This window comes from Brassica rapa, chromosome A10 (assembly GCF_000309985.2).
Source record: "Brassica rapa cultivar Chiifu-401-42 chromosome A10, CAAS_Brap_v3.01, whole genome shotgun sequence".
In the NCBI taxonomy this organism is placed as follows: domain Eukaryota; kingdom Viridiplantae; phylum Streptophyta; class Magnoliopsida; order Brassicales; family Brassicaceae; genus Brassica; species Brassica rapa.
Window position 1 is genome coordinate 12621051 of NC_024804.2, and position 27050 is coordinate 12648100.

Below are 27050 nucleotides of genomic sequence, written 5' to 3' on the forward strand. Positions count from 1 at the left end.
ACTAACATTAAAAGATATATATATCGTTTTAAATTAAACTGTATACCATATAAAATACATAAATATTTTAATTTTGAAATTTACTTTGAACATTTTTTTGGATAAAAGTTTTGAACAAACTTTGACAACTTAATTTTTAAAAAATTATAAATTACTAAAACTATTAATCCCGCAATGAAAATTATGTTATCAGTAATTTAAAGTTTTTGATATAAAAAATACAAATGATCAATAAATCATATGAATAGAAAACATCATTCAATAGACATTAATATTAAAAATATTGTTTGGATTAATAAATTGATTTATATGTTCGCACCAATTTAATCATCTATGTAATAGTTATTGAATTTTAATTGTGTAATATATATTTATTATTTCATAATATGTAAAAACATATAATACATAAATAATATATATATATAATATTTATCCCACGCAAGACGCGGATCTTAACCTAGTGCATACAATAAAAGATAGATTTTTACTTATTTTGAATATATTATTTAGAATATCATTGAATCTATAATACTATACATGCATAATATATTCTTTCAGATTCCTCTTTCATAGTAAAAAATACATTTATTGTGGGTATGGGAATACATTATAAAAACTGGTACAGTTTATTTAGGACACTTGAGACTATAAATACAGCAACGTGATCCAAGACGAAGCTCCTCTCTAACATTACATATCTACATGCATGCTTGTAGAGAAACGCATATGGAGAGAGGAAGATGCATATGCATGCAAAACGCAGGTGGCGTAGTAGAGAAGTAGCTGTAAAGCTCAGGAGGGATAGCGCCATGACTCATCACCATTACTATATGTCTTTGTATATGTAATGGCGCTATCCATCCTGAGTTCCATGGCTTCTTCTTGCTTTTATGTATATGTATGTATGTCTCTATCCCGCATCGGTGAGAGTTTTATAAACGAGATGGTAACAGGTAAGGTTTAAAAATTGTTGTCTTTTTATTTGTTGAAGTAGACGGATGCATCAGGTTCATTACAGTATATGCAATTTTCAGATGTTTGGTACGTGAACAAATAAAATGAACGACTAAATTTAAATCATATGGAAGTTGTATAGGAAGCGAGAAAAAAGAATCGCAAGTTTGGTCGCACATAAATTTGGATTTGAACTCGTTAATCCAATTTTATCTCAAGAGCACTCGACTGAAAAAAAAATGTGTAATCTGATATAAGATTTGGATTTTAATATTTTCACACATTTTTTAAGTGATCCACTTAGTGAGAAATCAGAATCACATTTCTCAGGTTTAGAGGTTGTGAAGTTGTACTGATTCTTAATTACAGTCCACCACACTTATGTGTAACATCCAATTCTGTACTATGTGGGCGAATTTAAAATCACAATGTGATGGTAGGTGCAGAGCGTTAAACCAAAAATAATGTGGTTACACCATTGAGAAGAGGATCCTTGTCGAATTGAGAAATAAAATCACAAAATAAGAGAATCCATTACGTTTTCTTTTGTGGTAGAATTTAGACGTTCAACATAAGCAGTTCCAGTTATGATGGATTCTATCAACTAACATATTTAGACGATTAGTAAAAACAAATAACAATAAACAAATGATTAAAGATCCTTTTATTCTTTCAGAACATGTCGGCAACTATAGGAAATATCAAACAGGTCTAACTCAGACATCAACAATATCCCAACTGGCTATTGTCGTGTCAAGACGCATCTTAAAAGACCTGATGAGATACCCTTCTCTTTGGAACTACTTATATTGACCTAAAACCGCCACTGGTTCGTAAATACTCAGAGCTAGCTATATATAGCCACACGGGTCTAACAAAAAAAAAAACGGATCTCGTAAGCACTAGATTCATCAAGCTGGTCTTTGAAATTTGAAAGCATACTGCAGGTTCCACGGATCAGACACGAGTGCCTAGCCGGCCCCCCACTCCTGCCGTTTGTCATGGAACATATGTGCTATAAAAGAAAGAAGGAAAAGAATAATAGCTTCACGAATTGTATGTTTGCCTAAATGAGTTGAATATTACAAGATGGAGAATATGACTAGTTTGTTTATGATGAATAGAAGAGAAATAACAAAGGGATGTGTGAAGTAGAAAGGGGAAGTGAAAGAAGATGAATGCACTCACCTGAAATCATCATGAACCCTATCTTACCCACCATTTTGCAATGCATTTTGGAGGTAGTTTTCCACTCCCTTCTATAAAAACAAAAACAACAAAAAATTCACATTGTGAACAAAAACACACGAAGCACACATGCATAAATAACCGATCCCCAAAAGAAACAGAACAAAACAAGAAAAACTAAGGGAGTAGAAGGGGTTTATTTTGCTCAATGTCAAAGTGAACAAAAACCTACCTCTTTTGTTTGTTTGTATCTCCAATATATGATGATGATTTATAGAACATTTTCCTCATCAAAATGCAACATTTAACTAAAATTCCCAAAACCGTCAACACACAAACTCTTAGAATACATAACAGCTGATTCATTGATTCAACTCTTTCTCTCAATACGGACGAGAACGGTTTCCTCCATGGTGGTTTCTGTCTGGTCCTGAACCATAGTTATCTCTTCTTCTGTCTCCCCCACCACCACCATAGCCACCTCCTCCTCCTCCTCCTCTACCACCGCCTCTGCACCATTTACAAGTTTTATAAAAATCACATTATCACCAACTAATAGAAGTCAGCTTATCAAGTGACTCAAAACACAAGAGGGTCGAGCCATATAGAGCATGGAAGGCCAACTAAAGAAGCAACTTGTTTGGGGAATTACCATAGCATGCTCTATATAGCCAAAAACTATGCTTGGAAGAAGCATAAACAAAGAAATCTTCACAAATAAAAAAACAGCCACAGCTAAAATTAAAGAGATAAGATAGTGGATTGTTTCCTATATCGATCTAGACGCAGTTTTGATGGCATACAGAGCAGTAAACTAAGTAGCTCCACCAGAAGAAAAGAAGGTCCATACAGTTCTTACAAACAACAACAAAAAAAGCCGACATTGCAACAACAAACAGAAATATTCCCAACAAAAATCTATAAGATGTAGCAGGGGTGACAGCTAACTAGCAACGAGAAAGAAAATGTGAAGTAATAATAAAGAATCAAGAAACCTACCTCTGGTCAAAAGCAGGAGCTTTAGGTGCAGACTTCTCTGCCATCGTTACACTAATCTTGTTCCCCCTCATTTCATAATCTACAAAACAATCCACCATCATTCATAAAGTAGAACTTTTAAGCAATTCAAAAAACTAGACAGCAATTCCATGGTACATACTGTTGAAAAAGCCGCCTGCCGAGTGTGCTGCGCTAGGATCTTCATAAGCCAGGCAGGCGTCACCTTTGTTCTTTCCCTTGTCATCAGTGTAAATCTTGATGTTATATGGCCACTGATCTTTGTAACCCCGCTTCTGCTTGATTCTTCCAACCTATTATAGATTCAACAGAAAGTGCACTCTCAATCAGTACACCAAAAAACATATACAGAAACAAGAATCTACGGCTAAAGACACAACGGAGGTAAAAAGACCAGAGTAATTACTTGACCAATGCCACCAAAGAGATCCTTGAGTTCATCGGTCGTCACATCCGGAGGTAAATTATTGATATATATTCTGGCATTATCACAAGTTTCATCACAATTCTCGTCGCACTGCTTGACTTTTTCAGCAGGTGCATCTTCATAACTAGGTTCCTGGCGTCGAGGAGCACTACCACCATCGTAGCCACCACCACCTCTACCACCCCGACCACCAGTGCTCGGTGCATCACCGCCATAACCCCCTGTGGGACCACCATACGAAGGTGGACCACCAGCATAGCTTGAAGGCGGGGGAACTGCTTCCATTCCATACCCCATGGGTGGAGGAGGGTAACTGCCAGAACCATCGTAGGATGGAATAGCCGCCAAAGGAGGTGGAGGACCCTGACCATAAGAACCATTACCCCTATGTTGACTATCACTCCCATAAGAGCCACCACCACCACCGCTCCTACTGCCACCATCATATCTACTACTCTCGTAGCTCCTACCACTATCACGGCCACTATCACGACCACCACCACCACCACGATCACTGGCACCTCGGCCACCTCCTCGGTCACCCGTGCCAGAAGGAGCAGGTGCACCACACTTGTTACATTCAACTCTCCTTGCAAAGTTCACGTTCCCACAGCTATATATACAAAACAGTTTCCAGTGTAAACATACTATTCAACAGAGAATCCAATTTCAATCATTACACAAGGGCAGAACTAATGGATTCTAGTCAAACCCAAGATTACCTTGGGTTAGGGCAACGCCAATCACCATCTCTGCCGCCACCATCTCTACCACCACCACCTCTCCCGCCGCCGCCGCCGCCTCCTCTTCCACCGCGATCACCATATCCACCACCACCGCCTGAATCGAATCGAATCGAATCGAATCAAATCATTAGCAAGATGAAAAGAAAGTAATAATTCAACAGAAGAAACAAAGCTAGAGATCTAAAGAATCATAAGTACGAATCCTTCAGATCTAGAACGATATAAATCCCATACCTTGATTTCCTCTACCGCCGCCGCCACCGTAACCACCGCGTCCGCCGTATCCACCTCCGCCAGAGGCACTGCGACCTCCATAACCTCCACCTCCTCCGTATCCATCACCACCGTACGACGGAATAGGCGCACCACCGCCGCCGCCGCCTTGATTGTACGTCCCAGACATGACCTAGGGTTTGCGATAGACAACAGACCAGAAAAACTCTTAGCTAATTGTGAGCCTTTTGCGTTAAAACAATTGTCGCGTTTCTACTACATCTGAGCTGAACATTGCTTTCTACTCAAAACGACACCGTCCAAAACCCCATATTCTTGCAACCTTATTGAAGCCCAGCCCAGTAACAGTTTCCATGTGGGCTATTTTCAGAGATTTGAATCAATTCTGAGTAGTGATCCAATAAACTTTTTGATATTTGCCGGTTCTTGACTTAAAAATACACCAAACCGGACCAATTTGAACCGATTTCAGTGCGGTTTTTATTTGTATATCAAAATTGAAAACCGAAAAATCTGAAACTTGAATTAATCGAACCGAATACACAGACTTAGCATTGATGAAGGATATATCCTCAAGTCTCAAGGATAAAGGCAAAACTCAAGAACAGTGTAACTACAACTACAACGTTAGTCAAGTCAAGACAGTAGGAAGAGTAGGAGGAGAGACGAGCTCAGAAAGAAAATAGGAATGTGAGGAGATGAATGAGAAGTATCAAGCTGAATCCAGAACCTACACTTATCCTCAGAAGGATCAACGGTAGTGATCAAACCAAGTCCACCAAAGTCACAGCTTTCTGCCTTGTGATCACTTTGCTGATACAAGCTGTTGAACGCGTACGACACGTTTCTCGGCCATCCTATCCCTGAACACGACCCACCAGGAAGTATCGATGTGCAGTCCGAGACAGAACACGCCTCTAGCGCTTTTGCTGACGCGTTTGACAAGTCCTTGTTGTTGTTCACAACGCACCACTTAGGAGGAAGGTACTGAACGTTCTGCGCGTTAACCAGTTTCTTTGCGTTGTGGTTGAAACTGAAACTGTATTTGGCTTGACCATCGAACGTGAACACTCCCCAGTGCCGCTCAAAGTTCCCTGAAGACACGTTTCTTTTATCTTCGTCCAAGAGGCTTTCAATGTAGGTTTCAACCGGAAAGCGCGGCGAAGAGCCAGTCTTTTTCTCCAAGTGACCCATCAATCCTTTCAAGAAGGCCTCAGCAGTCGGTGACGTGGCGTTTGCTGCTCCATCAGTAGGCCAACCGATCCTCGACACGACGATATCCACATCCGGAAACCCAATACTAGACAATGCAGTTACAAGCGTGTTGTAGCTAAGGTCAAAGCTGTTTCTGTATGCTTTACGTCCGTCTTTGTGAGCTTTAGCTGTTTCTTTGAAGAGGCTAAAGTCTAAGGAGATGTTCTTGTTCTGGCGAAAGCTTATAAAAGGAGAGATCGTCACAAAGAAAGGAGAGTGGTGCCTTGTGAGAAAGGAGAGGAGTTCGATCATCGTCTTGTTGAGGTCAGCTCTAAAGTGTCCTGAAGAAGCTCGACCGGATTCAGAAAGAAAAGAGTCGAAGCTGGAAGGGACAACGACTTTCACTTCACTTGCCAAGCTAGCTTTAGCTAAAGCGTTTTGGATGTTCATCGCTGCTCCAATGACAAAAGGCCTATACTGATTGCCATAGCTCTGGAGAAACGGCTCGTCTCCAACTGCCACGTACCTGTACAAACCAATCCAAGTTGCTAAGTCCAATAAATAAATCTAAATCAAGAAACTGGTCTAAAAAAGGAAACTTTCATCTCGGAATCTAGTTAAAAGGGAAACTTGAAGATTACTCGATTCGAACTCTGTTTCCTCCATCGAAGTAACGAGTGACATTGTCATGGACCCAGCTCTCTGCTACCTTTCTAGACGCATTCAAGCTCTTGACCATGGAATTAGGGATTCCGACGGTGACGCCAATGTTTGAACCAGAGAGAGCTCGGAGAACCTTTGGGTCGGCATCGAAGAGCTTCACTTTCGCAATGCCGTTGGATTTCAGAAGCTCTACGACCTTGGAAGGTGGAAGAGGGTGCAAAGCTTCCGTCCCCCAGTTCACGCCGATGGCTCCGGCGGAGAATTTCGTTAGGCTTATCTCCGCCGTGACGGCGAGGAGGAGAGGGAGGAGGAGATACAGCCGACGAGTCATTAATTCAGTGAAGCTCCTCGATTGACGGACGATACTGTCAGGGCCAAGAAGACATTCCATGTTTAAAAACAAAGAGAACTGCGTGCCGTTTTATTAAAACAGCATGAGGTTTAAAAGTTGGGCTTGAAATTATATCATTGGGCTTTAAGTTTTATCAGCAGCAACGATAATCAATCTCGCGTAAGTCCTTGTGCCACGTGGCATTGCATTCTCGATTCTCATACAGACAAAAGAGAGAGAGAGTGTGTCCGAAAGAGTTACTTTACTGTCTGAAACTGAAACGCTCTAAGCAAAAATCATCAATGTCGACGGAACGAGAAGTAGTCTGTGTCACCGGCGCAAGTGGCTGCATCGGGTCGTGGCTCGTCCATCTGCTCCTCCTCCGCGGCTACTCCGTCCACGCCACCGTGAAAAACCTCCGTAATCTTTATCCTATTCATCTGATCATCTCCCCCGGTAACAGTATCTTCCTACTAACCGCTATTGATTTTGTGCTGCAGAGGATGAGAAAGAGACCAAACATCTGGAAGCTCTCGAAGGTGCAGCCACGCGCCTCCATCTATTCGAGATGGATCTACTGAAGTACGACACTGTTTCCGCCGCCGTCAACGGATGTGCCGGCGTTTTCCACCTCGCATCTCCCTGTATCGTCGACGAAGTCCAAGATCCAGAGGTTTTAAATCCAGTTCCAAAAAATCTTAGCTTTTAAATGGACCGATGATGATTAGTTCACTTGAGTGTATGCATGTATTTTTCACAGAAGCAACTACTTGATCCAGCGGTTAAGGGGACATTAAATGTACTCACGGCGGCGAAAGAAGCCGGCGTGAAGAGGGTTGTGGTGACGTCTTCCATATCGGCGATAACCCCAAGCCCCAACTGGCCTGCTGATAAGATCAAGAACGAGGACTGTTGGGCTGATGAAGACTTCTGCAAGCAAAATGGAGTATGTTACTTTCTCTAATTTACATCTTTTCTTGATTTTGTAATCTATATGAGTTTTGATTCTTGTGGTGTTTGGTAGTTGTGGTACCCACTTTCTAAGACGCTTGCTGAGAAGGCAGCTTGGGAGTTTGCTGAGGAGAAGGGACTAGATGTGGTTGTGGTGAATCCAGGAACCGTCATGGGTCCTGTCATTCCTCCATCCATCAACGCTAGCATGCTCATGCTTCAACGCCTCCTTGAAGGTATATTCTATTTTGTTTTATTCACATATTTGAAATTGGTCTATGTGACTAAGCCTCTTTTTGAATGTATGTATATTCCACAGGGTGTACAGAGACATACGAGAACTTCTTCATGGGTTCGGTGCATTTCAAGGATGTGGCATTAGCTCATATACTTGTCTACGAGAACCCATCTGCTAAAGGAAGACACTTGTGCGTTGAGGCCATCTCTCACTACGGTGATTTCGTAGCCAAAGTAGCTGAACTCTATCCCAATTACAGTGTCCCCAAGTAAGAATGTCACAAACTCTCTTTTAAGCCAAAGTATATATATAACTCTCAATAACTTGCATTGGGGAAAATGTGTTAGGTTACCGAGAGAGACTCAACCGGGTTTACTCCGAGCCAAGAACGCAGCAAAGAAGCTGATGGAATTGGGGTTAGAGTTCAGTTCCATGGAGGATATCATCAAGGATGGTGTGGAGAGTCTTAAAAGCAAAGGATATATATCTTAAACTCATTTGCTTGATCTAGCAGTGAACAAATTATGGTGGCAGCAGAATCATGTCATGTTATATAAGACTTTGTAATTTGAATAAGCTGCACATTGTTGTATGTAATATACAAGATCCAACTATTATTTATTCCCTGTGAATGGATCAGCTCTGAGGTTCTTATCATCAAACATACATTTCGGATTGCCGTTTTAAATAACTTATTTCTATTATAATAATTTGGTGTTGCTTCTTAAACAAATTGTCGATATGTCCGAGTGGTTAAGGAGATTGACTCGAAATCAATTGGGCTTTGCCCGCGCAGGTTCGAATCCTGCTGTCGACGTTTTTTTTCTTTTAATTTGCTATTTCCTCCTGTTTCCAAAATATACGCGTTACTTTATGTCCGTAACGGAAATCACCTCCTACACTAGTGAGTAGTGACAAGTCTTAACGGTTTCATGTACCATTTTCTTCTATTTCCAAAATAAGATTATGTAGTTTTTAATTGTATCATAATTTTAAACAACTAGTAACTATGCTCATTTTCAAAATTCTTTTTCTTTGAAGATAATGGGGGAATGCATGATCATGATCATTATGTAGTTTTTAATTGTATCATAATTTTAAACAACTAGTAACTATGCTCATTTTCAAAATTCTTTTTCTTTGAAGATAATGGGGGAATGCATGATCATGATCAGGAATTTAGTCTGCCATCTTACTAATCTGCGGAGTTTCAAAGCACTAGCCATGGATCTGAAATTTCATGTAATAATCTCTACTATCTATATATTTACTTAGCTAACTTTTGTGTGCTAAGAAAATGCTTTGAGTTTGAGATTTATGAACTGATCAAGAGTTGTATAATTAATGCTAGGTTGGCCACTAGTCCTTATCAAATATTTAATTATAGACCACCCACTATTTTTTATATATACATTTTTGCCATTTATAAGATAAATGGATCTTGAGTTTGTACCATAATTCCTCTTTTCCCTATCATGTTAATATTAACGAGTACATAACGTGTATACACGATAACTAAACATAATATGAACCATATTATAATAATCTACGATCGTCTTTTTCCATTTATAATTGCATTTCACAACTCAAATAAACGAATACGCAAATTATAAAATTTATAAAGCAAAGAACACTATAATTAGATTTAGCAACGGGTATTTATACTAAACCATAGTTGCAGAAACAACCAAAGCAGCAACACCACTTCCACGGCCACCTCCTCCATCATCGGCGTTTAGAGTCGCCTTGGCTACACGAGGCCGTTTCCATTTTTTCTTGCCGTGGGGAATCCCTCGAGCCTTACCCTGAGCTTCACGTACTTCCTTCAGATAGATACTAACGACCTTAGCAGCGAAAGGGTTTGACTCTGGAAGACCACCGCCGATATCCTCGAACGCAGCCCTTTGGCGGCCGACGAGAGAGTCGAGGCTTCCCCAAGCCTGCCTGAGAGGGCAAGTGCACTGAGCCGGTGGGTTCGGTTCTCCGAAGAAGGGACAAGCCGCGACGTGGACTTTGGTCTTACCAAACTGGTCGAGGTACTTGAGGAACTCAATGACGTGTGCGCCACTGCAACGACACTGGCAGAGAGGTGGCTCGCGGTTCTTTAGATACTTGACGAAAGTGTCCCAGTCTCGTCTCTTCTGTGCCTCGTAGCGGCTCGGCGATGCGGTGGAACTCGCCACTGTTGCCACTGCCTTCTTCGCTGCTGCTGCGGTTTCTCCATCCATCTGTGATTTGAGAATCTTTGAGGGTCTGAGATGAAGAGGGGATGAAAAAGATGTAAACTTTTCTTTAAGGATATGCTTTTACTCACTATGTTTTTATACAATCTCATGGAAGGATCTAGATGAGAAAAAGTAAACCTTATCTACATCGTTAGCTGTCATGGTGAGTCATCGGCTAAAGCTTGGAGAGGATCAAAATCTGCTTTTTCTCGGGAGAGCGTCTTCACCACCGTACCATCTTTGCTCTGTTTCTGCTGCTTCAGGGAGCCGTTGTGTTTTGGCTGTATCTGAGGTGTTGGGCTTTGGTGAATATCAGCGCCGAGGCCCAGTGGAGTATTGTCTGTATCTGAGGTGTTGGGCTTAAACTAGTATCAATAATTTAGTTTAGTTGTTATATATATATATATATACTAGGGTCGGCCCGGACTACGCCCGGGATTTTTCTGTTATATTTACTTTTAATTCTATCATTTTATTTTATTTCAATATTATGTATATATTTATATTTACTATTAAAATATAAATTACTAAAAAGAATATAAAATTAGACTTTTTATTTTATTAATTTTTGGTCTAGCAAATTTAAAATTTGTACTACTCAAAATTTGTTATTTTATTATTGTAAATTATATATCACGTGATGTATAAAAATATTAAAATGATTTAAGCTTAGTTTAATCTGAATATATTTATTACCTCATTTATTTAAGTTTAGGTAAATAAATTTTAAATTAACAGTTGTTTTAAATTTTATTTTTTTATTAATTTTTTTTTGCTTTAGACCACCGTTAAATTTATAACTTTTAAGGGTATTATGACATTTGATATTTTGATTTCTTTCTTTCCTCTCCATCTAAGTTGATGTATTTTCATTATATATATAATTAGTTTGGATAATGTCATAATTTTATTTGTATAACAATGTTATTTTCTCAGAATTGGTTGGTGATCAAAATAATTTCTAACAAAGTATAAAATATTGCATCGTGGTTAAAAATTTATAATATAGTTGTCTTTGGACGTCAGATGCTAATACATGATATATAACTGGAGTTTTTTTCTCATATACGAAATTGGCTTGCATGATCATTATATCATCCATTTATTACAAATGCTTCTTGTTTTTATGTTTATTGTCCTCAACCTTGAAGAGCAAAGCATTAACATACGTTTTATTTTTATGCTTACTCAAGTGTTCTTAAGTATGTTAATTAAGTACTTCCTAATAGCTTAGTCACTTTTGTGTCTTTTGTTTTTTCATAAACCGTCTGCTCACATCTCGGTCATTCAACCTCGAACTTTACATGAAATATGTATATAACATTAAATATTTACTATAGTGGGCATATTCATTCATGCTAAAATGAGGAAGGTGGCTGACTTCGTCTTGTTTAAATATAATTGTTCTTACTTTCTGTCTTTCTTCTACCGCAATTTAAACCATGTAAGAGACGAACTTATAAATAATATATAACAACCAGAATCTAATAAGCAATGTATCAAACTAAATTCATAAAGAAAAACAATAATAATATAACTTCTAATAGCATACTAAAAATTTGATCATCATCTTTCTACCTTATTTTCAAAAGAATGTAAAAGCTATCTTCACTCTTGGAGTTGATGTTTACGTGCTTCAAGGAATTGAAAGATGGCTAGCAGAGCAAGTAGAAAGATGAAGTGATGCTCCTGTAGATACCCTTGAAAAGTCAAAATCAGTACCTAAGATCAAACGTTTGCAAGCAATTAATAAGGTGTACGATAATAAGACCTTTGTGGTCCATGAACGCTTTAAACAATGGGACAATAGTTTTGCAGGAATAGTTTATGGAAATACAATGAATCAGAGGTCCATGGATTTGCATAATGGTCTACTTCAGCAAGCCCTTAAAACCATCTAAGAAGCGTTAACATAAATCAACTCGGAGAGGAACTTACTGGTTTACATTGTCAGAGAACTTCTGATAGTGCGGATAACAGTAATCTACTTCTAGACAACATGCTCAATCTCCCTTCTCATCCCTCTTGTCTCCTCACCTCGCCACAAACCACCGCGTGAACACGGCACCACAAGAATTTCCGCCACCGCATCCGTTGTTGTCTTTCTTAACTTGCGTCCCATCTTGATCTCTGCTGTGATGGCTATTATCCAACTGAAAATCATGTTCACATCACTCTTCTCTAAGCATTTTCGATTCAAATCTTCTGTTCATCAAAGTAAGAGTTTTGGTGGCGTATTTGAGAGCTTCTCTAATGGCATCGTTTTCATAACGAATCCTATAATTCTCTTCCTTGAGTGCACAATTATCAGCTCTCTTGAGTTGTGGCTGCAAGAAGAAACGATGGAAAAGCAAAACTAAGGACTACTCTTTAGTTTATTTTTTGGAGAAGAGAAAAAGCGAGGAAGAGAGAAAATAAAAAGTAGAAAACCTTCGTCTGTGTTCTTTGGTTCTGAAACCAAATCTTGATCTGTCTTGGAGCTAAACTCAATTATATGCTAAGTTGCTCATCTGGATGCTGATACGCTCTGTAAACAAAACCATAAGAGAACATAAAGAAAGAGATGGAGAAAACAACTGAGTAGAGAAGAATAGAGAATATGATTCAAGCCATTGGGGCTGGTGAGGTGTGTGGCGGTGGAAACGCTTTTTCTTCGTTCTCTTATTGTCCAAGATTGGTGAGCTCACCTCTTGTTCGCATACAGACCTTCCAAAAGCCAGATCTGTTTATAACAACGTCAATTAGTAAGAGATATAGGAGATACTAAGAGAATATGAGTAAGGCGAGGGATCTCACATATATTTATACCAAAACCACACCGACTTCCAGATCCAAACAACGCTTTGTAGACACATCGTGGAGGTGTGAATCAATGGGATTAAACACAAAGCCATTAATCAAACTGTTTCAGGTCGTGAGAAGAATCGCAAAAGTCACAGTCTGGCCATTGCACGTAGAAGAAGACGAACTTCGTTTCTTCACTGCAGCTAGGGTTAGAGGGACAGACTCCTTCTCATTGGGCCGGAAAACTTACGGAGTCTTAAGCCCATTCACACAACAAACCATCTAAGGCCATTACACGTAGATTAAATGAAACGCAAAACTTTACTTACCTGGACACGTGTCACAACGCCAGAACTCGAATTTCTGACTTGGCGCTGAGGTGGCGCAACAGGAGGGAGACAAACATTTATATATATATATAGATATATATATATATATATATATATTAAATTTACAAAATTTAATAATTTATAAAAACTTTGTTTTTTTTATAAAATGCATATTTTATGATTTTTTTTGTTTTGCCTACATATTTTTGTTTATAAAATTGTACTCTTTAATTTTATTATTACTTAGTATATATTTTCTTATATATACATTTATAAATATTGTTTATAACATATTTATATTATTTAAAATATTAATTTTTACTTTAAAATTATTATATATATTTCTTAAATTATGCGTAGTATTCAACCTTGTTTTTAGTTAACAAAGTTTTGCAATGAATTCTTGATGGTTATATATTTATTAAGTGCACATATGTATTTTAAATAATTTTATTTAATTATTTTAAATATAAATATATCGAGGAGTGTACTATTTAAGTAGAAAATTTACTCACAATAAATAAGTTGATAAACTCTTAAAACAATTATGCTGATAAACTTAACCAATATGAAATATGTTTTTATAGGAAAATTAAAAGAAATACAATTAATGTTAAGTAATAATAAGTAACACTTTATATATTGAGATAATAATATATATAATTGTAAAGTATTAAAATTTTCTTTTACTTTCTGAAAGTTATATTAAATATTACTTGCTTTGTACTTAAAAGTTTTTTATATGTCTATTAACTAAATGCAAAACGACTAATATATATTTATAATATTTAACTTTGCTTTGTACTCAACAAAGTTTTAAAATAAATATGTGATAATTATATATTAGTTGTGTGTACAATTGAACTGAAAAGACTTTATTTAAATAATTTTAAATATATGTGATATTATCGTATTTAGATTTAGATTTAATCAAAATTAATTTTTAAAATTTAAATTTTTGAATACTGTTTTGATAAAAGAAAAATGAAAATAAATATAATTTTTTTTACTAATATTAAGTAATATTTTATTTAATGAGATGATAAATATAAGGAATCTAGAATATTAAATTTATCTTTGCTTGATCTAGTTAGTTATATTTTACCATAGTGAAGTTTGTATGACTGTATAATGCATTGAAATTGGTAATATTTTTTTATACAAAATTAAACATTCTTTACTGGTAATGTTAATAACGTTTTTTGAACAAAGTAAAACAATGTTTTTTTTTTGTAGTTTTAATTGGAATTTTAATACCCCTTGGAAACAATTATATAAACATTAATAGTATATGAGCATTACATATACACAAATTATTGTTTATGTTAGTATATATCAAATGGATTTTCTTTTTATCATTTTTCTTTTGTTTGTTTGTCTTATTTTATATCTATTTCAATTTTATTTGGAATATCATGTTTTAGCAATATTGACATTTTCACAAATATTAAATAATTAAAATAATGATTTGGTACACTATAATAGTTAGTGATTCAAAATCTTATGTAAATACTTTCAATTGCTTATATCATAACTTTTATATATTCTAGATTAACAAGTACATAACGTGCTATCATGCTAAAGAAAATATTATGAAACCTGATGTAAACAATCATACACACTTCTCTACGTATTATATGTAAAAAAAAATTATATATATTCAATTTACGCTGTGAAGAACTATTTACAATGCTTGATTTCTGGAGACGTGAAAAAAACACTCTTTTGCACACAAAAAATGTAAATGGTTTTTAAAATCAAAGGTCGAAGCATATAAAGGGAACTCAAATATTTCTTGAGACGTTGAAATTGTAAAGAAGAAAATAAAATAAAGTGGGAGTATAGGAAGATGATCATCACCATCAATCCATCATCATACAAGCTTTTAAAAGCAAGCACCTGAAGATTCGTGACTTGTGAGAGAAATCACAATTCACGTGAGACCCGAGACTCGGAACGTACACACATCACAATTATACACTTTCGTACTGATCAATCACGGTGAAAAATAAATGATGTAAATAACTAAACATAATAAGATCCATGTTATAATAATCTATGATCCGTCTTTTTCCATTTATAATTGCATTCTACAACTCAAATAAACGACTACACAACATATAAAATTTATAAAGTAAAGAACACCAGAGAATTACTATACCAAAGTTTTCTTATATTTAGAATTAGCATCTTATATTTGGACTATACCACAGTTGCAGAAACAACCAAAGCAGAATCACCACTTCCACCGGCACCTTCTCCACCACTCGATCCATCATGGGGATTTTGAGCTGCCTTAGCTGTACGAGGTCGTTTCCGTTTCTTCTTGTCGTAGGGAATCCCTCGAGCCTTAGCCTGAGTTTCACGTACTTCTTTAAGATAGATCCTAATCGCTTTGGCAGCTAAAGGGTTTGACTCTGGAAGACCACCGCCGATCTCCTCGAACGCAGCCCTTAGACGGCCGATGAGAGAGTCGAGGCTTCCCCAAGCCTGCCTGAGAGGGCAAGTGCACTGAGCCGGTGGGTACGGTACTCCGAAGAAGGGACAAGCCGCGACGTGGACTTTGGTCTTACCAAACTGGTCGAGGTACTTAAGGAACTCGATGACGTGTGCGCCACTGCAACGAGACAGGGTTAAAGGTGGCTTGTGGTTCTTTAGATACTGAAGGAAAGTGTTCCAGTCTCGTCTCTTTTGCAACTCGTAGCGGCTTGGTGATGATGAGGAACTCGCCGCTGCCATCGCCGCTCCCTCCATTTTTGATCGTGTAATTATGTCAGGACGTTCTTTAGATTTTAGTCTTGATTTTGCTTGTGAATCTTTGTGTGTGTCAGTGTGTGTGTGTGTGTGTGTGTGTGTGTGTGTGTGTGGGTCGTGTGTCTGAGAGAGAAAGAAAGGATGAGTTCTTATCTTATGTTAAGTCACAAGTCACAAGCAACAAGTTGGATTTGATTATTCATATTGTAGTTTCTCACCTTTTTATACGTCCCATCATCATTTTTATTTCAGTGTGAAACAGAAAAGGAGAAAATGGAAACTGAGACCCATCTAATTTCTTTGACCCACCGTGTTTTTAGAAATATTTTGCCTATGTCTTAGTTTTTTTATGGGACGTCTTGTTAATTAAAGATTTTACATCTATTTTTTGAGAAAAAATAAATTCACATCTACTTTTACGTTTTGATTAAGAAAACAAATGAATATAAAGTGTTAGCAAAACCTAATGATCTAGGCTTATAAGTATATTAACTAGATTTTGATCTGCGCTTAAGAAGCGCGGGTTTGAGGTTTTTAATCTTAATAAATTTTAAATCTAGTATAATTTTTTTTTGTTTCACATTATAACTATTGACTTTTAATGTTTTTATTATCCATTATTTTTTATATTGTGAGATTTGTTTGAAATAGATTTAAAGATGATATGTATATTTTTAGTAGTAAAAATATTCATTATTAAAAATATATTTTTTAATTATTGAACTGTATTAATCAATGTTTTGAAAATCTGATCGGACCGTACGATCGAACCAGTCGGATCCTGGCTCGCTCTTCTTACTGGTTTTGAGTTGTGCTAAAAACTGAATTTGAGTTAAATCAGACCTAGTTCAATATTAAAACTCAGTTTTCGCAAATTCAAGTTAAAAATAAAAAAAATTACAAATTTTAATAAGATTTCATCAAAATTTAATATTTTTTTCTACTACATATATAAATAAATTAGTTTTAAAATGGGACATTAATATTTAAAAATATGTACATTAATATTAATCAGTTTGTTATGACTATTTCCTTAAGTTATTTTCTGTATTAAGAAAATAATTATAAAATCTTTAGGTAAAATATCGTTGTTAGTTACAATACTTCTTTTTATACATTAAGGAAATTATGAGTTGATGTATGGAATATTATTTTGGCTTAAAAATAGGCTGAATTATATGGTGTTAGTCTAACTAATAGGTCCAAACAACCTGCATAAGTAGATTTTTTAAGAAAGTATTGTTAGTTACAATACTTCTTTTTATACATTAAGGAAATTATGAGTTGATGTATGGAATATTATTTTGGCTTAAAAATAAGCTGAATTATATAGTGTTAGTCTAACTAATAGGTCCAAATAACATGCATAAGTAAATTTTTTAAGAATGCTTCCCTTTTAATAGTATAGATTAATGGCAATTTACATGATTAGCGTATAACTTTTCTTTAGTGGATATCCGTTGATATTTGTTTGTAATATCATATGACATAATGTTGCATGTTCATCTAAAAAGTAAAGCAATTTTGACAGTAATGAAAGATGTACATAGTGTATACAGATTCAAACTTCTAAAGGTGCGTTGGCTTTGGACTAGTAGTTTAGCTTCGAAATGGATATATCATGTTTCCTAGTTCGATTCCCATGAGATTTTACGTCATGTCATTAAGTATTACACACCTGCTGATTCCCGGTTTAGAGAAAAATTAGGATCTGTTCAGAAGTCAGAACTCGTTCCACTAAAAAAAATTGCATATTTCGCAACTTTTTCACTACATATATCTTTCATCACTTAGATTTACACAAAAAATAGTATGTAATATTACGATATACTTCGATATATCTAGCTTAGACTTATCTATTAGCTTATCCTTATCTCGATTGTATTTAGTTTTCCTATTGTGGATATGTTTAGGGACCTCATGGTCATGAATCAGTAACACAGAACATATTATCGATTACATAACTTCTCATGTAATTTCCACAACCAACATAAGGATGATAATTAACAGGGTGTGAAAAGCATTTTTTCACGAACTTAAGGGCTATGTTTTAGGGAAGATCAAGTTAACGACGTTAAGGCGACTTCCATTCAAATCAAATGCTCTATTATATAGTCGATTTTTTCCCGTGATTTATATATATTGTTGATACATCAAATCATATCAATAGGTCGTCGGTCCAATATTTATTCTATTATAGGAAATACAACTTTTCCCCTTATACTTTCATTGGAAAGTAGTTAACTTCTTTATCAAGTTCACGTATCGAAGTTAATAGTTCGCTGATTAGTAGCTGTAAGCTTTGCAAGTTTGTAAGTTGTAACTAACTGTATGTGCATGTTGCTTAAATAGTACTTTATTGACGGTATATATTATTTGTTGTGTTTATTTATTTATAAATACGGTATGATTTTGATGTTGTGTCTTAATCTCAAGAGTATCAATACTAACACTTTAGTTCACACTAGACCACCAACTAGTCAACTTCCTTGTAGAGACACACAAGTCTGAATGTCCTTAATAACACCGTATAATAGTTTTTGTTAGTCTATCAACTTGACTGTATTATATGTACCCATTTATACAAGGTCCATAATTTGAGGAAATCATTGAATCACTAGGACATTTAATTTACTTAATCTCGTTGTGTTTAGTGCATAATCTCATGACCTATACGGTCACGCCTTTCACTTTAGCGTGATATTTATAAACGAATATTAATGCTTACATGTTATCTTAGCTACTCTAGGACTTGAGATATATTACCTTACTATTAGACTGTGCTGTGTATGGCAAACCAAAAAATACAATGGTGCACACACCATCTCTCATTTTTATTTATAAATTAGGATAAGAGAGAAGAATGATTATCATTTATCAGAATCATGTCAAACATGACAACTATTTAATGAAGTCCCTACCACAAAACTCTTCATTCTTCATCATTTCTTTTTATCATCGAAGAATGAAAACGTCATCTCTACCAATAATATATATAATCATCAATTTAGTAAGCTTCTTCTAGATTTAATTCACATTCGTATAAATAGCATGTTTTGTTTTCCTGCTAGCACAAACATAATTCAATCTGGCTGTATAGCTTGATAAAATACATTATCTTTTTCTCCTTTGTGCAAATCCTTTTTGAACCCACTCAATCTAATGCTTGGCATCACATGATTACATTTTATATTGCACAAGTAACAAAGAGAACTAATCTTTTGTTTGTCTTTTAAAAACGTTAGTTGAGTAGTCTTAATTATGACACTTGAATTGCATTTACGTCATCTTGACTCGTTTATACCCATATGATTGAAACTTCAGATGATGCAAAATAGTATAAAAATGTAACCGAAAATTAAAATACTGGTATCAGTCGCCACATTCTCTCGACTTAATTCCAAGAAAATATAAAAATACGTAGGGAAGTTTAAGAATTATACAAATCAATTAGGTTGATTGACGAAAAAAATCATGCATTCCTTAATGTTAAATACTTAAAGTACACATATGTGAGATTTATTTAGTCTGAATTAATACACATCAAGGAATAAATTACGCTTTGAAATTTGTTCAATTGCTAAATTTCTATTAAATAATAAATATCGAAAATTAAAGGACCAAAATGAAAAAAAAGAATTCAATCGCAGGAAGTGACAGAGAGTGCAACTCGGAGATCGTTAGATGTTCCAGAAACGTACATTCTATGTGTCTCGATTTCTTCTCCTCTCCGGTCACCGCTGGCCGCCACATCAGCAGCTGCAGCGTAATGGATTCCGTTGTTGACGTCATCTCCGGTGGAGAAAATGATCTCCCTGAGAATAGGTTCGTGTCCGTTTAGTAGATTTCCCATACTCAACACTTTTCTCCAAGACTGGTTCGCTGATGGCGGCGAGAACAGATTCGACACCATTTGTCTCTCTCTGAAACTCACTTCCTGTCTCCCTACTTGCATCTCCTGCTGTTTCAAATGACCAGGCACGTTAGTTCATTACCATAAAAAGAGATTCTCGCTAGTTTAATGATGACTTACCGTCCTGCTTTTGTTCTCTTCTTCGTCATTTGAGTTTATTCCCATCATTGGAACATAAAGGGAGTAGAAGTCACTGAATATAACTTGAGCTAGGCGTGATGCGTCAAGGAACTTTCTGTGAAGAGATGCGGCAACCGTTACCAACTTCTCTACGTGTTCAAAGGCCACGCAGAGACGTGTCAGGTCTTTGACGGTCTGTTCTCTATCTGGAACATGGTTGCCTGCATCCAAATCTCTGTTACTATAGAGACAAGAGGGACCTAAAGAAAAATTGTATTCTTAAGGATAGAAACCAATATTACGCTGTAGAACTCCCAAAGTAGATTTGATGATGAGGTAGAGCTGTTCCAATTTAGAGGTCATTTGTCTCATGTCCCCGAAGTTTGTCTGGTTAAGAGTGTCGGCTGCTCCTCTGAAGGCTGTGCAGACCATTTGCTCAAGGAGCTGATGGGGCCTCACTGTTTCCAGGTAATGAAGAATCTGAGAAATTTGTCAACACAATGAGGTCAAACCTAACTCTCGTAAGAGGTTATTGAATGATTTCAAAAAGACACTCACCTTTTCTCCCTCTCGGTTTGGGTCAAGGAGGGGTTTTTGGTCATCGGCTTGCAAAGCGGGTGCATCATTCCAACTTTTCCGCCAGAGATTTCCTTGATCAGACATCCGTTTAGAAAGGCGACCATGAGGAGGCCATTTATCCTTCGAGCCTTCGGTGCTGGAGCCTGCCGATGCTTCAGCAGCTTCAGGCTCAGAGCTCTCCCAATCTCCAGGTGAGTGCCATCTGATAAAGTCCTCGAACACAGCATTTGGGTTTGCTGCTTTGAATGCTGACATGTCTGCAATCACCTTCGTGAGATCAGACAAATAATAATACAAGAAGAAATGAAGTGTGGGATGTATGGTAGTCTGCAAAACTATCTGCTTCTATTGTGCCCTTTCATTGTACTCACTCTAATAAACAACAGAGAGAATATTAAATCTCACCAGATAATAAGATGTCCTTCTCCAACTGGCCAGGAACGTTCTGAAATTCAAAGGGCAAAATTAGTTTGTTAGTAGTCAAACAACGACAAACTAAATAACCCATATTATAGCAAGCAGCGCAATGCACATATTTGTCAAGAAAAAATACGCTTATATAGACTACTTAGCAGATAACCAAGCCATATTCACTTCTACTGGAAGAGAATTTAAGCTTACAAGGGAATCACCAAATGCCTCCACAGCCTGGAGTCTCTCTTCGTGCATGTCCTCAGTCATAAGAGGTGGATCCTGTCATAACCAAGGAAATTTGAGGGTGTTAAAAACAAAGATAATAAACAGACGAGTCCAAGTCGAACAGTAACCTGGGTAAATGGGGCATGGAGTGGCTGATGTGACTTCAGGAGCATCATGGTCCCCACTGGTCCAGCTGAACCCCTCCTGAAGGCATCTGTACGGATTTGGTTCACAGAATTTTTGCTTTCAGCTTTCCTCTCAAATCTGAGTTGATTAGATGTATCTTCTGCAATTGAGCTGTATCCAAGAAAAAGGGATATAAACACTAAGCCCTTCTGAAGGTCTCCTCTCTATGAGCTTGGAACATTCAAAAGTTACCATCATTTTATATTGGAAATGGAAGAAAAGAAGAATGAGAATGAGTATTTGTAATAACATGCAATCAGAGTTTCATCTATCTAATAACAAAGAGAACCTAAGAGCCCTCACTTGCTAAGTTCACCTGTCACGTTTCCTCTGTAGGTCTGCTTTTGAGGATCTATTTCTTCTCTTGTCGACCTTGTGATTTTCCTGAAGATTCATTCAAAGAAATGTTGAAAGCCAACAACTCAGAGACACCCAAGGAACATAATAACAAGCTTGAAGCTTGTTACTTTAATTAATCACATACATGGCAGCACATAATAACAAATTCATAAAATGTACAAAAAAACTTAGCCAATCACCTCCACGGAAACAGAAGCGTCTGAACTGTCGTCACTTCCTATACAGTCTAGGAACTCTTCATTCATTTCACGATTTTTTTCAATGCAAATTGCAAGCTGGTCAACAAAGAAGAAACTGTTGGTATCTACAAGAAACTTGACTTTTCCGATTAAGTATGTATAGGGGATTACCAGATGCAACTTCTGGTGGATCAAACAAGTGGATAAATCAATAGAACCGTCGATTGGCATTTTTGGCAACGGCTGTGACTCTTCCCAACACCAACGAACTTCACGGACAAACTCTACCCAGAGAAAGGAAATGGCTAATAATGGGATGGAGAAAACGAAAAAAAAACAATATTCATTAGTCAAGCATTGATTTTCGTAACGGCACTGGCAATTTAATCAATTGTGCCTATAAATAATGCATGGGTGACCAAATATGGCATAATCTACCGGCACATACCACGGATATTGCAGTTGCCAAACCACAGTGAGTGCAAGCAAAATTGTGTGAACAGAGATTCAAGCGGTGCAGCCTTAAGAGCTCGAGAAAGCCGGTGTTCGCCTTTAGTAAAATTTGGGAGTTTAGATCCTGCGAAATTAAATTGAAAAAAAGGTGAAACAATTCCACATCTCTAAATTCTAACAAGTGTTTGGGACCTAAGGGAAAATTATCAAATGCTCCCGGTTGCAAATCTTAAAATTCAAGAATCAAAATTTTGAACACTTCAAACTGAATATTATTATATGGCTAGTCAGATCCTTCTTAACCCAGCATCTACGTCCGTACTTATATCTATGCTACCATAAACATAGGCCGTATACATGCATCTATGTCCATACAAAATATAGTGGAAGAATACCTTCATGAAAGAGATCTTTAATCACCCGATCAAGAACTGTTGGAGGAGGTATGACCACTGAAGTCTTCAAACTTTCAGAGCTTGAATTTTCCACTGCAAAACATTAGACAGTAGAATAGTCAGGAAAAGCTAAAGCTGTAAAAGAATATAAGCACACAGGGAGTTTCGAAATGTGTTTAAAAGCACACAAAATTGCACAACAGACCTGACACGAAATCCTCCATAAACTGAGCTGCGAAAGATGTACCCAATGCTTCAACCAAGCAAAGTAGTTGGGACGAAAAATCAATTCTTTTCCCATGTGAAGGCTCACCCCTGGTAAAACAATATTTGTTATAAAACTGAAAGGGAGAAATAATACACCACAACACATGCACACTACTGCTTTGTTCTAGACGGGAGAACTATGAGAAGCAATTCTTACAGATATGGTGAGAGGACTGGATGTAAAATCCACTTCTCAGCTTCATGAGGTGTAGCATTTTCAAGTTCAGCCATCTCAAGCGTGTTTTCTACAGTCCTATCAGCCCATGTGACCACCAATTCGAATCCTGTCCATATCAGCCACAAAGTTAGATAATGAATTCCTGGAATAGCATATACCAACACCAAAGACCACCCTATGCTTGAAGAAAGATACATGATTGTCATCACTCATCAATTATCATCTAGTGTATTTTGGAATACAGAGGTCTGTTAAGACCAGATAGTATATTATATATATGCGTAGTATAATCGCGGAAAACACACACATCCGAACTAATCTTTAAGACTGAGAGGTAAAATACAAATCGTAAAGGAAGGTACGTATTGTGTAGACTGTAGTGTAAAAAGACGAAACATATTTCAACGGATGTACCTCTAAGTGGATCTTCAGCAGAGTACCACTCACTCCAGGGACAATCATCGTCCCAGTGCACCTTGTTGCGTGACTCAGAGCCATGGTGTTCTGCAGTGTCAGCTTTGTCACCCATAAATTCATCAATATCATTGTTCTCATCATCCTCGTCAGATGTGAAGGTTTCGTATGTTAGCCTCATCATAAAATGAACTTTGAAAGTATGCATTGAGAAGTCCACTCCAGAATAAACCTTCAAATAATAAACCGTTGTTGATTAGTACAATATATAGCAAAACCGTTTAATCACGTGACAGAATAATCCACGTTGGACCGGATCTCAAGCAAGATTAAAAAATGTATCCCTTCAGAATATCAAGCTTGAAGCATTTAGCATAAAATACATACTGCAGCAGTATAGTGTGTGAAGAAAAATGAACATTAGAAGCAACTAAACTGGAAACCCACTTTTCAGCAGTGGATGGCTAATGCTTGATAAGTTTTTTTAATCCGATTAGAAAACCAATTACCGTACTAATTAACATTACTAAGTAGGATCCACAAAGACTTACAAACTTAGAAACAAACAACTCATATAGTCCTTCTAGGTGCATGAGTTTCACAGGGACTTGACTACCAATGCGATCTGCTTCAAATCTTCTAGTAAAAACAGTGCCCATATTCTGGATTCCAATATATGCGTTCCGTGAAGGGTCATGCACAGGGACGAAGGCTGGCCACAAGCTGCATACCAAAGTCGTACGAAAATTATTGAACACTCAACCAAATATTCACCTCAAAGATAAATCTCTTTAGCAAAGATCCTCAAGGACAACACATTTCTATCAACTTTGATTTCCAAGACTTCAGCGTAATAGGTAGACAATTTGGTATCAACTCAAAGAAACAGTGTATTGTAAGAGTTTCATTCGATGATGCTAAGCTAAAATGGTGTTACTAGCTAAGAAATCGCACCTGGCACAGTTAGACAAAGCAATAGCAACCGAACTCAGAAGCTTGCTAGACTCCGGTGTATCAAGAAGCACCCCACTGGCACTTTGTGGAGCAATCAACTAGAAGATGCAAGAACAATCAATCAAATATCAAAATAAGTAAAAGGGCAGAAACTATAGATTTAAAACGTACCAGAAAATCCTTCACCCCAAAGCAAAGCTGGAGATCATGTGAACTAGTGTTCCAATTATCAACTCCCGCTGCATCAGTCAGATACCAAATCATGAAACAGAAAACACAGTTTCTCCAAGACGAAGCCTATTAACCTGTAATCATATATACCTCGTTGGCTACCATTATCATCAATTTGGAAGTAGAACTCCATACAGTAGCTCTTTGTGACGTTTTTCAGGTCGTACTTGACCTTAAACAGATTCTTCGAATCTTCCACTGTAACAGCACCCTTCTCCTGCACTCAAACAACGATAACGAAACTCAAATATATTTAACAAATACACGTCTAACTCCATCATTGTACATCAAAATAGTAAAATTAGCTCTAAGGCCTGGCCATAGAAGACTAGGAGAGCAAGTCACATTTGCAACAACTATAGAACTCGATCAGAGATGGATTAAAACATTTTGGAAAAGAAAACGTTACCACGAGGTTTTTGGGACCATCGGCTAACCATTGACGACAAGTTGCTTCAATATCTGAAATAAACCTAAAAAGCAACTGAGTCAGTGGTGGAGTGGTGAGTATCGAAACCAATCGTTCGAATCGTGAAGGTAGAATAATACCTTTCCCAGGAAGAAGCAAGAGTGAAATCATCGAAATGTTGCACCTGAAAAATACAATTCACGATCCATGAATACAACACATGGCGATGAAAAGTCTAGGAGGTGGCATACCTCTTCTTCCGCATCATCATCATCATCTTCTTGGAGAGACTTCGGTCTGCTCGTTGAAGCCATACAGATTGGGTGAATCGTATTGCTCTTTTTTTCTGGGTAAGGAACTGTTGCAGATCCTCCGATCACACGGGTGAAGAGATCCGCTCCGTGAAAAGAAACCAACGACGATGTAAAGTAGCTACGGAAGACGAGTACGATGAGGTTAAACGTCGTCGTTCGTTGGCTGACTTTTGGGGTCTTTGACAGACGGTGAGAAGAACGCGTGCCGTTTCTTTTAGTAAGAAACAGATTGCAGTCTGTTTATCAAGCTGTCGATTTTCTAATCCGACGGTCACAAAAAGGCCAATATCAACATTGTCCATTAGAATACTTTTTTTTTATGCCGAAATAGTGACAGTTTGAAAAGAAGCCCAAGACATCTAATCTGTGAATGCTATTTTTTTTGCTAGATACAAGATTAAGGCTCCAAAGTCCAAATGGTAACGGATAACATTACTATTCGGACTTAAGTGGTTTGGTTAAAGTTTTATCAATGTTCTAGCATAATGGTTTAGTTTTAAATTTTGAAAATACGATTTATCATTAATTATATAGATTAATAGAAAAATTACACAAAATAATTAATGTAATACAAATTAATGAAAATTTTAATATGATGCAAATTGATTTTCACATGGATGATATAAATTTTTATATAAATAATTCAGTGTAAAGCATAAAACCGCTAATATAAATTTTCATAAAAGTAAAATGATTAATTCTCAATTCTCATTATTGACTGTAAAGTGTCCTGTAATAACTAGAAAAATATCTTTAGCGTCACCTAATCAAGATTTTGAAAATTTCAAAATAGCTTTCATTAAAAAGAAAAATAAATATATTTACATATTTTTAGAGTTTAAGATGTAGAGAAAATTAGTATTTTTACTGATTAATAAATGTTGTTCTATAAAAAAAAAGAATTTCAGTGCCCATATAATTAAATTAAGTTTTGATCAGAAAATAACAAAAATAGAAGCAATATTAAAAAAAATACATGGTTTGACTTTGATATAGGGTAGATTGTTGTTGTCAGATAGATAACATTCTCATTTGGCGATTAATTATCAGATTTAATCCATCAGATAGATAACCGGATTCTCCACAAGAGATCACTGAATCCATTATTCTCCTTTTCAAACCCTCAACCGCTGCCAATTACATTTTCAACACCAATTCTCTGTCAACTTACTCATTTTCTTCATTTTTTCTTTGCCACAATTTCTCAATAGTGAGTTTCTTATTAGCTTTCCAAAAATTAAATTTCAATGGATTAATTAAGGATTAAGATTGTAGTATTTCAGCAGACAAAAAATTTACTGTAATTTTCTGAACATTTATGGCTAATAATTTTTCCACACACGTTCGCACGGTTCGTGGACTCTACCGATGTGTAAACTGTCAGAAGACTGATAAATCTTGTTTATTGATTATGTCATTACTTG

At 36.5% G+C, this 27050-nt stretch overlaps 6 protein-coding genes and 1 non-coding gene across 16 annotated transcripts; 2 read left to right on the plus strand and 5 right to left on the minus strand.

Moving 5' to 3' along the window:
* Window positions 1-1566: 1566 nt before the first annotated feature.
* Window positions 1567-4824, minus strand: LOC103845274 (transcription initiation factor TFIID subunit 15b). 5 transcript variants are annotated; one of them, XM_033281817.1, is made up of 8 exons: window positions 4567-4824; window positions 4309-4426; window positions 3554-4199; window positions 3302-3452; window positions 3142-3220; window positions 2375-2652; window positions 2143-2213; window positions 1567-1969 (listed from the first exon to the last, which is right to left on the minus strand). In XM_033281817.1, exons 1-6 carry the CDS (start codon window positions 4733-4735, stop codon window positions 2526-2528), a joined length of 1290 nt encoding a protein of 429 aa, XP_033137708.1. In that variant the 5' UTR covers window positions 4736-4824; the 3' UTR covers window positions 1567-1969; window positions 2143-2213; window positions 2375-2525. The 5 variants fall into 5 exon arrangements, with proteins under 5 accessions (XP_033137708.1, XP_033137709.1, XP_033137707.1 ...); XM_033281818.1 differs by having other exon boundaries at window positions 1576-1943; XM_033281816.1 differs by having other exon boundaries at window positions 1576-2213.
* A 239-nt stretch (window positions 4825-5063) lies between these two features.
* On the minus strand, window positions 5064-6898 carry LOC103845275 (glucan endo-1,3-beta-glucosidase 9). Its single transcript, XM_009122109.3, has 2 exons — window positions 6402-6898; window positions 5064-6286 (listed from the first exon to the last, which is right to left on the minus strand). Exons 1-2 carry the CDS (start codon window positions 6812-6814, stop codon window positions 5203-5205), a joined length of 1497 nt encoding a protein of 498 aa, XP_009120357.3. The 5' UTR covers window positions 6815-6898; the 3' UTR covers window positions 5064-5202.
* A 48-nt stretch (window positions 6899-6946) lies between these two features.
* On the plus strand, window positions 6947-8575 carry LOC103845276 (cinnamoyl-CoA reductase 1). Its single transcript, XM_009122110.2, has 6 exons — window positions 6947-7174; window positions 7255-7427; window positions 7515-7700; window positions 7779-7941; window positions 8025-8211; window positions 8291-8575. The coding sequence occupies exons 1-6, from the start codon at window positions 7057-7059 to the stop codon at window positions 8433-8435; spliced, it is 972 nt and encodes a 323-aa protein (XP_009120358.1). The 5' UTR covers window positions 6947-7056; the 3' UTR covers window positions 8436-8575.
* Window positions 8576-8678: 103 nt separating this feature from the next.
* TRNAS-CGA lies at window positions 8679-8760 on the plus strand. The gene has a single exon. It is a non-coding gene; the product is annotated as a tRNA-Ser (tRNA).
* Window positions 8761-9446: 686 nt separating this feature from the next.
* Window positions 9447-11419, minus strand: LOC103845279 (protein LIGHT-DEPENDENT SHORT HYPOCOTYLS 5-like). Its single transcript, XM_009122112.3, has 2 exons — window positions 10307-11419; window positions 9447-10196 (listed from the first exon to the last, which is right to left on the minus strand). The coding sequence occupies exon 2, from the start codon at window positions 10169-10171 to the stop codon at window positions 9608-9610; it is 564 nt and encodes a 187-aa protein (XP_009120360.1). The 5' UTR covers window positions 10172-10196; window positions 10307-11419; the 3' UTR covers window positions 9447-9607.
* Window positions 11420-11613: 194 nt separating this feature from the next.
* On the minus strand, window positions 11614-19233 carry LOC103845278 (protein LIGHT-DEPENDENT SHORT HYPOCOTYLS 5). Of its 4 annotated transcripts, XM_033281828.1 has the most exons (6): window positions 16142-19233; window positions 12965-16109; window positions 12856-12890; window positions 12599-12695; window positions 12107-12495; window positions 11614-11890 (listed from the first exon to the last, which is right to left on the minus strand). In XM_033281828.1, the coding sequence occupies exon 2, from the start codon at window positions 16033-16035 to the stop codon at window positions 15484-15486; it is 552 nt and encodes a 183-aa protein (XP_033137719.1). In that variant the 5' UTR covers window positions 16036-16109; window positions 16142-19233; the 3' UTR covers window positions 11614-11890; window positions 12107-12495; window positions 12599-12695; window positions 12856-12890; window positions 12965-15483. The 4 variants fall into 4 exon arrangements, with proteins under 4 accessions (XP_033137719.1, XP_033137718.1, XP_033137716.1 ...); XM_033281827.1 differs by having other exon boundaries at window positions 11614-11857; window positions 12599-12890; XM_033281825.1 differs by having other exon boundaries at window positions 12599-12890.
* Window positions 19234-19490: 257 nt separating this feature from the next.
* Window positions 19491-25873, minus strand: LOC103845281 (rab3 GTPase-activating protein catalytic subunit). 3 transcript variants are annotated; one of them, XM_009122113.3, is made up of 22 exons: window positions 25564-25873; window positions 25453-25496; window positions 25313-25376; window positions 24994-25120; window positions 24844-24911; window positions 24673-24770; window positions 24270-24441; window positions 23719-23950; window positions 23284-23410; window positions 23065-23174; window positions 22860-22952; window positions 22460-22588; window positions 22183-22316; window positions 22012-22107; window positions 21789-21856; window positions 21415-21583; window positions 21269-21340; window positions 21053-21092; window positions 20627-20904; window positions 20371-20548; window positions 20069-20289; window positions 19491-19996 (listed from the first exon to the last, which is right to left on the minus strand). In XM_009122113.3, exons 1-22 carry the CDS (start codon window positions 25624-25626, stop codon window positions 19676-19678), a joined length of 2904 nt encoding a protein of 967 aa, XP_009120361.1. In that variant the 5' UTR covers window positions 25627-25873; the 3' UTR covers window positions 19491-19675. The 3 variants fall into 3 exon arrangements, with proteins under 3 accessions (XP_009120361.1, XP_009120363.1, XP_009120362.1); XM_009122115.3 differs by having other exon boundaries at window positions 19530-19996; window positions 25313-25365; window positions 25564-25835; XM_009122114.3 differs by having other exon boundaries at window positions 19676-19993.
* Between the last annotated feature and the right edge of the window lie 1177 nt (window positions 25874-27050).

What these genes read in the sequence shown, in the direction of transcription:
- LOC103845274 (XM_033281817.1), bottom strand. Translation starts at nt 4,735, where the DNA reads ATGTCTGGGACGTACAATCAAGGCGGCGGCGGCGGTGGTGCGCCTATT. An exon ending in GGCAGGCGGCTTTTTCAACA is followed by an intron (nt 3,221 to 3,301) that starts GTATGTACCATG and finishes ATTGTTTTGTAG; the next exon opens with ATTATGAAATGAGGGGGAAC. An exon ending in GCTCCTGCTTTTGACCAGAG is followed by an intron (nt 2,653 to 3,141) that starts GTAGGTTTCTTG and finishes TAAATGGTGCAG; the next exon opens with AGGCGGTGGTAGAGGAGGAG.
- LOC103845275 (XM_009122109.3), bottom strand. Translation starts at nt 6,814, where the DNA reads ATGGAATGTCTTCTTGGCCCTGACAGTATCGTCCGTCAATCGAGGAGC. An exon ending in GGAAACAGAGTTCGAATCGA is followed by an intron (nt 6,287 to 6,401) that starts GTAATCTTCAAG and finishes TGGTTTGTACAG; the next exon opens with GTACGTGGCAGTTGGAGACG.
- LOC103845276 (XM_009122110.2), top strand. Translation starts at nt 7,057, where the DNA reads ATGTCGACGGAACGAGAAGTAGTCTGTGTCACCGGCGCAAGTGGCTGC. An exon ending in ACGAAGTCCAAGATCCAGAG is followed by an intron (nt 7,428 to 7,514) that starts GTTTTAAATCCA and finishes TATTTTTCACAG; the next exon opens with AAGCAACTACTTGATCCAGC. An exon ending in CCCAATTACAGTGTCCCCAA is followed by an intron (nt 8,212 to 8,290) that starts GTAAGAATGTCA and finishes AAAATGTGTTAG; the next exon opens with GTTACCGAGAGAGACTCAAC.
- LOC103845279 (XM_009122112.3), bottom strand. Translation starts at nt 10,171, where the DNA reads ATGGATGGAGAAACCGCAGCAGCAGCGAAGAAGGCAGTGGCAACAGTG.
- LOC103845278 (XM_033281828.1), bottom strand. Translation starts at nt 16,035, where the DNA reads ATGGAGGGAGCGGCGATGGCAGCGGCGAGTTCCTCATCATCACCAAGC.
- LOC103845281 (XM_009122113.3), bottom strand. Translation starts at nt 25,626, where the DNA reads ATGGCTTCAACGAGCAGACCGAAGTCTCTCCAAGAAGATGATGATGAT. An exon ending in GAAGGACATCTTATTATCTG is followed by an intron (nt 20,905 to 21,052) that starts GTGAGATTTAAT and finishes AGGTGATTGCAG; the next exon opens with ACATGTCAGCATTCAAAGCA. An exon ending in CAAACCGAGAGGGAGAAAAG is followed by an intron (nt 20,549 to 20,626) that starts GTGAGTGTCTTT and finishes CAAATTTCTCAG; the next exon opens with ATTCTTCATTACCTGGAAAC.